Raw genomic sequence first — 12,864 nt, 5'->3', positions numbered from 1 at the left:
ACGACTGCTACTATAATGCTTAGATGTATATGGAGTTTGATTAAGTCTATAACACCTGAAAGCAAGTAGCAAATGCTGTAGGTTTGTTAACTTAAAACTTCCCAAGAATTAAGGGGACAATCAACTATGTCCTATGCCTTCCATGAATAAAATTATGTGTTTTATATGAAGCTGTAAAACCAACACAGATACTGTTCTCCACCTGATGAATAACACATGTTTTAGTTGAGACATTGAACTTGTGTTTAGTGCAAATCTGAGTGAAATCCTCTGAAGTATGTACAAATTATGGCGCGGTTACAAAACACTGTAATTTTAGCACTAAAATTGATTCTCCTCCTAAAGCTAATTGTGAAACTTCCCAAAAATTATTGTTGTGGCTTCCCACTGACTTGTAATAACATTATCTTTAAAAGTATGGAAACAGATTTTTAGGAATGACTACTATGGCTTCAAACTGTTTTTCATAGAGAATTTAGAGTTCAATAGCTAAAAGTACTTCAAAAAATTACTTCCATACTTTTGTTACATACTTAGGTAGCAAATGACAAAGTTTATGAAGTGTAGAACTAAAATTGTGAGACTAGATCTAAAATTTGTAGAATTATCATACCTTAGGTCTAAAATATCAAGCTGAGATGCTGATTTTTAATTACCACAAACACATCTGATACAAAAAGAAATGGAAAGCAAGCACAGATCACTGAAAAACAAGATTCTGTATATGAAGCCATAGGAATTAGTAGCGTGCATAGCAAGCATTTCAACTCAAAACGTCAACTTCAAAAACTATCCAAGAATCATTTTTGAAATATTCTAAAGCACAAAAGATTTTATGGATGAGGTATAGAATTTCAATTTCAACACAATAATAAGATGGCAGCGCATGCACAGAGGGAAACACTACAGGCTTTTGTAATGAAATCCTTTTGGCTGTCCTATTACGTTTAAGGAGCTTGAATTTGTGAATGGCACTGAAGTGTGTTAGTTAAAATTTGTTATATTGTTTTACGACAGTGAACTTTGGTCTGTATTACATCAAACCCAGAAATAATGTCTACCAAGGAACAGGTTTAAAGCATTCACACACCTGTTTTATGTATTTGACAGCACTTCTCACTGCAGTTTACGTAGTGTATTAATTACACTGGGTCCTGCTCTACTAAGCACCCCAGGTAGAAGTTGGGTATGCTGCTTTAACATGTATACCACTTCACTTGCCAAATCATTGAAGGAACTATGGTATACCAAAGTTCACTATAACACCAAATACGTTTATCTACTAGCTGATTTGGTGCAAAAATATTTTGCATTGACGCAAAACAACTATTGTTAGTCAAATGTATTCAATTTTCTTTACTACCAACCAGCTATGCCACAATATATAGTTTGTGACATACTAAAAATGTCAATAATATTTCCTAAAACAATGATACCTAGAATAATTCTAAATGAAATATATAGTCCTATCAGTTTTATTAACAGCCTAATAGTTTAAGTTTCAAAATCCTGGTCAAATTCTTTTAAAAGGTTTGGGCATTTCGACATACTCCACAGCCCAGAGCAAATTCTTCACCAGTTGGTGGGTGCTTGACGTGAAGTGGACACTCATTTCCTTCCAGTGGCTTGGCCCGTGGTGCCACCGGACACTGAGGGAACTCTGATTTCTTCATACTAGTAAGTCTCTGAAAGTCGTTGTGGCAAGGATTACAGAAATGTGTTGTACCAAAACAGAAATACACTGCAACGGAACAGCAGTAACGACACTTGTACTCCAAAAAGTCGGTCCCATGCTTAGCACAGACCTAAAATCAAATACCTTGATTACCACAACACATGAAAGTCAATACTTTATGAATACCTGAGCTTGGGCTACATCAGAACAGCCTCCACAGACCAATTCACTCGGGTCATACTCATCACTAATACCAGCTTGTTCAACACACCTTGCCTCACCTCCATAGTAAGACTAAAAATAAAGAATAGTAAAAGACTCCATCCAGTTTAAACAAAACCAACCTTCTTGCATTTGAAGCACACGTAGTAACAGTAGAGTGACATTGCATATTCAAATGGTAGCTGGTACCATTTCGATGTTGGGTTAGTGAGAGCTTCACAATTCTTCTTGTTCTCGTACTCCAACCTTAGAAGACATTTTCGCTTCACATCTTCATACAACATGGTGACTGGATCAACAACAGCCTTTAGTTTCGGATGAGCAATAGGAACATTCTAAACAAAAATACATGATAAGTAATTTGTAATATATTTGGTGGTTGTTTACCTGACACAGTGAACAGAACATAAAACGGAAGCTAATCCTTGGACCAGACCACTTCTTCGTGAGTGCCAAGTTACAACAATGGTAATGAAATACATGACCACACTCCAGCTACAATTGGGACAGTGTAATACTGCATTACTGGAGATGTGTAACTGACCTGTATGCATGGGGCACAGGAAAGGTTCTCTGTATAGCATATCATACACATGTCATCAGCGTCTTGTTTGAGCTCTTGTAGTTTGCTCTTAACTTCGCCTTCATCTCCTTCCTGTTTTGTCTTACAGCCATGCAAGCAAGGTAAGCACTCTTCTTCTCCTTGAACGCCATTACAAGGGTGGCCACATGACAGTGTCTTGGTACAGATAACCTTGGCACGTTCTTGACAGTCTTTTTCAGCACATACTGTACCAATTGCCAGCAGACCAGTATCATTGGTAGAACCACAGAACCTGCACTGTCCTCCACCAGTCCCTGATAACAACAGACACATATATCAAACCCACAATCACATATTCACTAACCACTGGTGGTTTCCCTAAACTCCACTAATCCTTTAAGTGTCCTGCAATCAGCCAACACCATAGCCCAGTAGAGCTTGATACGACCACAGCCTTCATGAAGATCAACCTTAACAGCTTCCTCTTCCTCTTTGAATACCTATAAAATGAAGGGATGGTATCACCACACACTATATCCACCTCTAAAAGTATCATTTCCTGCATATACAGTATGTGTAACACAGACAGCTGATAGTTAAAGCAAAAATTTTTGTTTACGTTAAAAGATCAAACACAATAATTATGATTCTTAATACAAGCAATTGTCATTGTACATTTTCCTGCTAGTTGACACATTCGCCTAATCATCTGTTTGCAAAGAAACAAGAGAACACATTTCACACCTGTCTCTGATGGCTCTTCATCCTCTTTGGCAAGTGAAGGATACGATCACAGTCACCACAAAGGTTACCGCACACGTCACACAAGATTAACGCCTGAGTAGTCCCATCATCATGATTATCACATAATGGCTACAAGAAAAGGAGAAAATGTAGAGTATAACAGTAAGACTATACAATATCTTCTATATTTGTTGATTTGGAACTAGGACTTGTATAAGTAATTGAAAAATAGATATCACAAGCCACAAGGCGTCCAGTATAGAGTAGCTATGCTGTAATAAATTTCTGTAGTATATACCTTAGTTCTGGGCTTGCCATCTTGTCCCATCCACTGGCCTGAGGACAGCACCTCAGCGTGATGTTCATCAATCACACACAGAGCTCCAAGACACAACCACAACTATAAGTGATAACATATATAGTCAATCATGATCTCAGGTATGCACACACACACGCACGCATGCACACACTTACTGTCTGTGAGTACATTCCAGGGATGGGCACTCGAGAGTCTTCAGTCAACTTAGTAAGATGTAGTACAGTTTGACCAATGGCAGCCTTAGCTATCTCAGACCATGAAGTACCATACTCTCCCTACAACACACAAAATAATCTTCATAACCACATATACCATTTCACCGAACAATGCTATAAAATTACTAACTAGACTAGTAGAAATAAGAGAATTCTAAAAATAAAGCACCTTTAATAATTATCTAAACACAGGTGTCCCATCACTCCCTTTCCCCCAGGTACATGCTAGGCAGAGAGTTTCTGCTGATAAAAAATATAAACATTACTGGATATAAAGTTACAGGAATTGTACACAAGGGAAATATTAAAAACGAAAGCTTTAAAATAGGTCAGTAAGGGAATTTAGGTGGGTGTTATTGGTGTAACAAAAGTAGCTAGTGTAGTGTATAGGGTTACCTTGGTCATGTTGCCAAGGAATTTTATGACTTCTGTGGCTACCTCAACTGATATGGTACCCTTCAACCACCATCTCTTCTCCTTCACTTCTGTCTCAACTGTCACTGGTTTCTCACTGGCTAACAGTGATGCCAGAGTAATTCCTGTTGGATAATATGACATTTTAGTCCCATGAACAAAGAAAGAGAGTTATAAAGTAGTGGGACCTTTCTTTAACTGAGTTTGTTGACAAAAAGAAATATTAGGTTCCAAGAAGTCTAATTCTGCACATTTGTACCAACTGTGACAGGAGATTTCTTTATTCTAGCTAAATTTCTGAGGTTTCTTATATGCTATGTTTGACATTTTACTGAAGGGAATCATGACTGAACACCCGACATATTAATAACTTAAATATAGACAAGCACACAAATATTATAATAACATAATAAACACAACACAAAAACTAATCCACACCTGGTCCTTTAGGCCCACCACCAATGTCCTGTAACAGGCTAGCAGATCGTCCCTTAGCCTTAGCCTGTACTGACAGTGCTTTGGATACACATGCTAGGAAGATGTCCAGTAGTCCGACGTGATTGAGGACTGCTGTTCCACTGCTAATGGCTGCAGCAATGGCACTGTAGCCTTCAGGGGGAAGCAGGGATATGTCCAGATAGTCTGCAAGTTTACGAGGTGTTATGACTGGAATGACCTTCTCTAGCAGTGCTACCACCTGCAGATAAATATGTGTAATATTGTGCTTTAGTGCGTGTATGTGTTGTGTGTGTGTGTGTATGTGTGTGTCCCTATACAGAATTATATCATTGCAGTTACCTGTAGTTGTATTCTGTTGGTTGATACATGTAGCAATACTAACAAATCTCTTATCAACTCTGCCTGCTCGGCTAAGAACAGTCGGCCTACTTCTGATTGGCACAATCCCATCACCATGGAAACAAGTTCAAAACAGTAGGTATCAGGACTGGATTGTTCTTGATCATCTTCACCCTCTTGTGACTTATCCTGCTCATCTTGTTTAACCAGTTTTCCAAGCTTGCTCTTCCAGTCTTCCTTCATCCTCTCAGCCTCAGAGTGGATGGACTTGATGACATGCTCACATACCCTCTTCTGCATCCTATTCAACTGGTCCTTGCCAAACAGACTGCCTAACTGCTCGTGAAGATCTGTTTCAGAGGACTGGAACAACAAGAAACAGAATTTAAAGCATACTTGAAATGTAACATAGAAATAAAACACAGTCTGGAATGGGAATGAAACTAGAGGAGTACAAAATGAGAATGGAGGAACTGGAATGGAATAGGAGGGAGCAACATGGAATTGAAGTGAGCCATGTGAATGGAGTAGCACAGTGTATGCAGTATAATTATTTTCAGTACCTGTTGGTCACCCTCCTCTTTCTCTCCACTATCAGTTTCATCTTCCTCCTTTGTGTCTACCTTGGTTGACAGCAGACTACCAAATACCTACAACAAAATAACATCTTTGTACCATTATATTACCATATGCAATGGAGCCCTAAGAAATAAGCGAAGGACGCCCTGGATACCTCAATAACCAGTTGGATGGTCCCATTTGAAATACTGTACATACGCACATTACACCTAAAAATAAAATGATTTAATATGGATCATGGTAAAAGGTAGGGCTGGGACGATGTCACGAATATTGAAATTTACCTTTGAACATTCACTAATAAAAATGTTCAAACATTCGAAGCTTTGGTGCTAGCTTTCAAGCTACAGATTTTCTTGTATTTATGCACGCTGTTCTTAAGCTTTATCTTTCTAATCCTATTTAATAATTTTATAAGCATTTTGTAAGTGCATAGCAGCAGTACTGAATGACCCATCAATTGCAAAAGGGTATGTCCACATTACTGCAATCATGCATAGGTAATAAGGTACAACTATGGTAGCAAGCCAAATTGTGATGGCTTAAAAGTGGGCGTGGCACACAAACATCGATTACAAAATCATGAACATCAATTGTGCAATATGAATAAGCAGCTGCACAACGTTTATTTGTAATTCTTTCGTAGAATACAAGTATGTTATGAAGCTTCAAAGGATAATTTTACAATTCGAAGTTTACTTAACCTTTGAACCCACGAAACATTTGAAGTTTTGTGCCAGCCCTAGTAAAAGGAACAAGGGAGCTCTAACAAATAAGGTACTCAACTGCAAAAAAATCAAACCAGAATTTTTATTCAATCATATTACCTGTGAGGTAAGGAGCCTGAATATCCGAAGAGCTTCCACTTCACAAGCTCGCTGCTGAGCCACGACAGCAGGTATAGAGAAGTCTTGATTGGCCTTGTCTTCAGCCAGCACCTGTAACTGTCTGACCCTGATGTTGTTTGAAGATCCCTTGAGCTCCACACGTAGTACCAAACATGTCATATCAGCAGGTACCAGTAGTACACTCCAACCAGCATGAGAGGTAGTCAGGTTACACTATACACATACAACAGATAAAATGTGTTATACTATAATTCGATTGAAGGTAAAACGGACTATAAAAATACAAAGAAGTGAGGCAATAGTTTTAATCAAATTGTAAAGTTATGTAACATCTATGGCATATACCGTGACATTTAAGCTTCATTCATACTATTTGAGTAGCCACTGTGATCAACTTTATTCATATATCATATAGTGGAGAAAACTTTGACAGTGTAAATCATTAGCAAATTGTCCTTTAGTTCACCAGATGTTTTTCTGCTGGAGTATATTTCCAGTTGTGTTTATCTATTTGCAATGTGTAGTGACACAAGACGAAGTGTGGTGATTTGTCAAAGTTATTTTTGCCAATTACATTTTGTCAAAGTTCTCTACTATACAGTAATTGAATTAAAATTGCCAGTAGAAAGTGGTGTACATTTTTTGTGGGAAAGTGGAAGTAGTTACTTGACAGGACTTGTAATTTTTACGTATATACCAATATCAGGTATTTCTCACACTTTCATCCAATTGTGAGTCAATAAAGAACTTCTTTTACTGACAAAAATGATAAAAAATGTCAAGTTTTGAAATATTATAAACAGATTCTGAATTAAGAGACATGCCCTACACTGCACACCTACGTACCTCATCCACTTTCTTCAGGTTAGCTTCATCTGGTCCAACAAGTAGAGACATTTCTGTGACCCGTTGCTACAAAAATTATTCTTGTTAGACTAGACTGTGCACACACGCATGCACACAGACAGACAAACACACATACCCCAGAGTCCTTGCTGTTATCATTATGGATAGCGGCAGCAAACAATTTCTTTTCATCATTAAAAGTGACAGTGAGTGACTTAGCCTTAGATCGTGGCTCATCTCGTGATTCCCAGAAAGTCTCGGTAGACCCATCAGTCAAACTGTTCATCATAGCGTCATTGGATGATGGCTTCAGTCTGGCTGTCGGCAGCACATCCTGCATCACCCACACACCCACACCCTGAAGCAAACAAGTACAACACGACAAGGATGTAGCCAGAAAGAGGGCATGGAACAAGTATGTAAGTGACTGCTCTATTAAAGCACCTCCAGCTTTCAGAACCAGAGAATTTTTGCTATGCTGAAAGCTTAAATGGAGAGTTGGCTTCTACCCAGGGATGCACACAACATGTAGGAATGTACTTACTTTACTTGCAGCTTCTTGACCACTAGGCTTAGCCTTCTTCTCCTCTGATATTTCCTCAACACTAGACAAGACAGTACTGATGTTGGCAAACACGTTGCTCTGAATGAGGAAGGACTGATCCTCTGGTTGGAACTGAAGACACCAACACTTCATTGCCATTTGTTGTACTGCTGATCCCATAGGGAGCTGTAAGTACATATGCGAGAGGGAGTACATTATATTATTTGTGTGTGTGTGTGTGTGTGTTGTAGTACGTGCGCACGAGTACGTGAAGTACATGCATACATATGCACACATGATGCAACAAATAGCCACATACCTTTGGCATCAACTCGGACACAACTTGCAGAAAACAGTGAAACTGCTTCCTCAAGTTCACCAGACCATTTCCTGCTCCATCCAGCCCCAGCAACGGATGTCTCCCCAACTGCTCAACCTCAGTTCCTTCAGCCTAACAAAAAGAAGGCTATCTCTCACAACAACAACAAAAACTATACCTTTTTGCAATTACAGTGGTACCTACATAATTTTTAAAAAGTGACTGTTCTATTAGAGTATTTGTTGGTCCTACTAGTATGTTCTATCGCAGCGTTATTGAAAGGAAGTCTGTAAAGGAATCAAGTGTTTTTTTTATCTGAACAAATTCACTCGTGATTGAATTGGAACACAGCTGTTCACACACATAACTGAGGTGCCACTGTTATTATTTATTTCACTATATACCACTTTAGCATGGGTGTTCAAAGGCGACACTTGGGGTTTAACTCGCATATTGCCCGGGCAATATCATGGGAAAGTAGTTTGCCAATGACTTTGACGCCCAGCCAGTTTAAAGAAGCGATACGATTTGACTCGTTTTATTGAGCGACATAGAGCTTTGTATTGTGGGACTCATTTTTGTAGTGGTTGCTAAGCTTAGTACATTTGCTAAGATAGACTAGTTGGTTGTTACTAAAGGATAATGAAGGCACAAAATAATTGCTTGGGCGATTGTGGATGCGTATTTTTACCCACCGCGTATCAGCCTTTGAACAAACCACGGAATAGCAAAGCTACTACTACTACTACTACTACTACTACGTTGAAAAATAGGTTAGTAACTTACAGTCCTAAGTACTTAACTTAATATAATAACTTACTTACTGTCCCAATAGCGAAGTTAGTTGGCTTAACTTAGTACAAAAATGATAACAACATAAACTTCATCCCACAATCGCAAGTTTTCTAACATTGTGTGTTGAAGCATAGTAACATATTAATGACGTTTTAACGTATGGATAACGTTCTGATGGCTATTAGCACACGCTATTAAAACCACGATCAATCTGTATAAAACAAACAGGATGAGTTCTCAGTAGTTCTTTCACCTATTAGGTGAGTGCGCCCCAAGTGATATATATCACTTATACCATGGCTGCTTGGTATTTGTTGATATTATACACCCACAGCACTTGGGTTTTGGGTGTATACATCAGCAAATCCCTCGCAGCCGTGGTATAACTATTAAATGTATTTGCTCACTGTTTTTTGTTTGTCCTTGTCTTTATCCTTATCCTTGTTGTCTTTGTCCTTTGACTTAGCTACCTTCTCATCCATGGGATGGGGACAAATGGTGGTGACAAACTGCCACAGTGTGTCGTGAATTGCTCCAGTATCCTTCACCATGTGGAGCAACCACTGTAGCACCTGTAGCACAACAGAGAAACAGTCCTCGTTAGAGTGGTCATGTCAAACAGATCCCAAAGAACGAAGTATACATAAACATACTTCATGATGAGCAGCTACCAATAAGTATTCTATCACAATATGTACATTAATTGTCCCACAGATACACTACAGCCCCTGTACCTCTAATGCATGACTCTTCACTGCAGCAGTACACATAGCTTGTTTCATGGTTGCCCTCAAACCTTCCAGATCATATCTGTTAGCAATAAACCCAATAATGGGAGCGTAGGGGTCCTCCTTGTCTTCGTGTCTTGACCGTTTGTACACCAGTCGAGCTAAAGCCATGGATGGACGTTCAACAAGACCAGGGCGGTCAAACACATTTCCGTCATCTTCTGGAGAGCCATGCTGGTGTCGTTTGAGTGAGGAAGACTTGTCAGCATCTGTAGGCTCATCTGGAGGTTTGCCGCCTTCTGGCCACAAGGAAATTGAGCGGGAGAACTTTGGCCTTGCCATAGAAGGCTCACTCAGCTTCATGACTACATCTGTGTCAAGAGAATCAGCTTTCTTCAGTTCAGTCGGAGAAATGGCAGAGGAAGTACTTGAGATTGTTTGTAGTTCGGATGGTTTGGCAGGCAGCAGGCAAGAATCTGACATTCCTCTAACTTCCAATAAGAACTGAGCATTCTGTATCATCCCTTGCACTGATGGCACTGACTGCAGAACACGTGGTTTTCCCGGCTGTTGGACAGTCTTAGTGACAGCAACCATGACAGGTTTGGTAGCCTTCTTTATGCTCGTCTTTTCTGCAAGATATTTCTCATGGCAGTCCTTACACATCAGATACCAAGTACTGCCACCCTTGCCTCCATCTCCACAATTTCCAGCCCAGCCACTGCAGAAACTGCCTCTGCTATTGTACCCATATCCTCCTGCATGCTTGCCACAACCAGGATGGGCCTCTTTCATGTGGTATGTCACTGGATCTGCGAAACTTCCATCACAGAGCTCGCAAAGAGCTGGTCCCTGCTGAGATTTCTCCTGCGGCTTTTTAGCTTCTTTCTTTTTCTTGTCCTCTGTCTTTCTGTGCTCCTCAAATTCTTTCTGTAATTCACGGACTATTGAGGGGATCTTTGGAGGACGCAATGGCTGGTTGCTTGTCTCCAGAACTTTAGCAGACATTTCTTCCCAAAAAGTGACCAAATGGCTGAGGGTCGGTGGCAAAGTAGGAACTCCATCTTTGCTAGACTTCTTTGAATCAGCAGAAGATTTCTTTTCAACAACGGTAGATTCTTTATCTTCTTCCATTTCACCTTCTTTCTTCTCTTCAATAGCTGATTCTTCACTGCTCTTAGCGGAAAGCATTTCTTTACTCAAGTTGGGGTGTAACTTGAGGTGAAATGAAGAGGCCATCGCATCATGTACCAATCCTTGCTGCCATAGGAATGCAGCATACACTGCACGTTGGCATTCTGCCACAGCTGGGGAAAGTGCTTGAATGATCTTTACAGACTCAGCTGGTTTAGCTGCTGCTGACGTACTATCTTCTATCTCAGTATCTTGTTTGGTCAAAGAAGCGGCCTTTTTAGTTCCTGCTCGACGCCGCGCAAGGCTTGCCTGCTTTTGGAGTTTTTTCCCTTTCATATCCTTGGCCTCTTTGCTGTCTTTCTTCTCTTCTTTCTCAGTAGCAGGGGTGCTGCTACTGCTACTGCTACTACTTGGTGCTGCAGGAGTTGGTTTGTCTTGTCCAAAGCTCAGCTTCACAGGGGCACTAACTGATTTACTGACGGCTCCAGATGTGGGGAATACAGCAGCAGCTTTTGGAGCACTAAACAATTGCTGAGATACTGTTGCCTTTGAAGGAACCGCAGTCACAATGGGTACACCAAATTCATAATCATCTCCGATCATTCTGATGAACAATCTCCCTGATGACGCACACGCTAGTGTCCAGGCAGCTTCCTTCTTTTCATCAGCACAATACTTCTTTGCATCTGATTCTGAGAGCCTCAGCCATATGCCATCTTTGTTCTCAATCTGTGATAGACGAGTGTAAATGTACAGAAATTGGTAAGGATATTATTTCTTTATCATTTTACCTCTTCTACTGCAGTGATGGTGTTCTTTAAGGTAAGTCTTCCAACAGGCGCACCACTCATGTTGGGCTGTGATCGGATGTTGTGGCCAGCTGAGCCGCACTGTACTACTTCATACTCTCCAGGACCACCTAATAAACATCAGAATGGTTTAATGTACATGAATGACTAAAGGCAAAACTTGAGGTCATGGAAGGGCCAGGATTTCATTGGGAGAAGATGTTTACCCTCCCCTCCAAATTTTTTGGCATGTACAGAGATACAAGGAGGTTGCTTACTCATTCGCTTCTTGTTACGAGGTTTCTTGCGCTTTGTCTCTGGAGCAGGAGCTGTTTCAGGTTGTTGTGGGAACAATGGAGCTCCCAGAGGAACCTGTATAATGATGAGATTGTAAGTGCGTATATATAAACACACATACACAAACACACACCTCTACATCTTCCAATAACAATTTCTTGGCAGCATCACTATAGCAGAGAGCATATCCCACAGCAGTTGGCTTATCACAATATTTGGCCAGGGAGTCTTCAGTCAGTTTAACCCAACGTCCAGCCTCAGTTGTCACCTAATAGTCACACATACACTAATATACTATTGACCAGTAAATGACACTAGCTAACCTCTTCAGTATAATTGACTGTGTCACCAGGTTTAAGTAGTCCTACCATACCTGCCTACAGTAGTAATATATCATAAGTGTATGTGTGTGTGTATGTGCACGTGCATGCGTGTGTGTATAGACATGTACACAGACAAACAGACAAATCATATTAAGTTTCTTACCAGCAATGATGGCTCAGCTCTAACCCTTAGGCCACTGGAGTCTCGGCCAAAAAATTTCTTCACCTAAGTAATCATCCATTACCCACTTAAATAATAAACATCTCATACAATATACACATACCTTGGGAGCTACTGCCAGTGACATCAACTCTGGTTGGGAAGGCTTTTCTTGTGCTTCCAGTGTTTCACTATCTTTCTTCTCTTTGTCTTCTCCTTCTTCCTTGACTGCTGCTGCCTCAGCTTGTTTGCTGTCTGCTTCTTCCGGTTCTTCATTCTCTGGAGCAGGTTTCTCCTTAACCACAAACTCTTTACTTTGACCTGCAACAGTACAGTGGAGCCTCAGCTTTATGAGTATCAGTTATTATTCAGTGAACAGAATCCAAAGTAATTGTTCTATTAGAATAATTTACTAGTTGCTACTAAACTGCCCACACGTTATATTATGTAGAAGCTACTTCTTAAAGACAACGTTGCTATAGTGGCTAGAATATGATACTGAATATGTACTTCACGACTTATCGTGGTACAACTCATTGTTGAGGTCATATGCATTGTCCTAAAATGGCCTT

At 40.1% G+C, this 12,864-nt stretch overlaps 1 protein-coding gene across 1 annotated transcript in view; it reads right to left on the bottom strand.

Annotated features, from left to right (window-relative positions):
* Positions 1–1,383: 1,383 nt before the first annotated feature.
* LOC136239414 (E3 ubiquitin-protein ligase MYCBP2-like) overlaps positions 1,384–12,864 on the bottom strand; it is a 68,755-nt gene continuing 57,274 nt past the window's right edge. The window contains exons 46-71 of the mRNA XM_066030145.1: positions 12,417–12,613; positions 12,296–12,358; positions 12,133–12,186; positions 11,943–12,077; positions 11,791–11,884; positions 11,516–11,643; positions 9,597–11,453; positions 9,270–9,434; positions 8,068–8,199; positions 7,749–7,934; positions 7,341–7,562; positions 7,205–7,270; positions 6,338–6,571; positions 5,495–5,581; positions 4,932–5,294; positions 4,572–4,830; positions 4,116–4,258; positions 3,660–3,779; positions 3,484–3,585; positions 3,186–3,314; positions 2,806–2,941; positions 2,442–2,755; positions 2,285–2,392; positions 2,020–2,232; positions 1,862–1,969; positions 1,384–1,805 (exon numbers count right to left, since the gene is read on the bottom strand). Of these exons, the coding sequence (XP_065886217.1) occupies positions 1,524–1,805; positions 1,862–1,969; positions 2,020–2,232; positions 2,285–2,392; positions 2,442–2,755; positions 2,806–2,941; positions 3,186–3,314; positions 3,484–3,585; positions 3,660–3,779; positions 4,116–4,258; positions 4,572–4,830; positions 4,932–5,294; positions 5,495–5,581; positions 6,338–6,571; positions 7,205–7,270; positions 7,341–7,562; positions 7,749–7,934; positions 8,068–8,199; positions 9,270–9,434; positions 9,597–11,453; positions 11,516–11,643; positions 11,791–11,884; positions 11,943–12,077; positions 12,133–12,186; positions 12,296–12,358; positions 12,417–12,613 (5,897 nt within the window). The 3' untranslated portion in view covers positions 1,384–1,523. The remainder of the gene's footprint in view (positions 1,806–1,861; positions 1,970–2,019; positions 2,233–2,284; positions 2,393–2,441; positions 2,756–2,805; positions 2,942–3,185; positions 3,315–3,483; positions 3,586–3,659; positions 3,780–4,115; positions 4,259–4,571; positions 4,831–4,931; positions 5,295–5,494; positions 5,582–6,337; positions 6,572–7,204; positions 7,271–7,340; positions 7,563–7,748; positions 7,935–8,067; positions 8,200–9,269; positions 9,435–9,596; positions 11,454–11,515; positions 11,644–11,790; positions 11,885–11,942; positions 12,078–12,132; positions 12,187–12,295; positions 12,359–12,416; positions 12,614–12,864) is intronic.

The sequence above is a fragment of the Dysidea avara genome, chromosome 11 (assembly GCF_963678975.1).
Source record: "Dysidea avara chromosome 11, odDysAvar1.4, whole genome shotgun sequence".
Classification (NCBI taxonomy): Eukaryota; Metazoa; Porifera; class Demospongiae; order Dictyoceratida; family Dysideidae; genus Dysidea; species Dysidea avara.
This window is presented reverse-complemented; position numbering and strand designations above follow the sequence as displayed.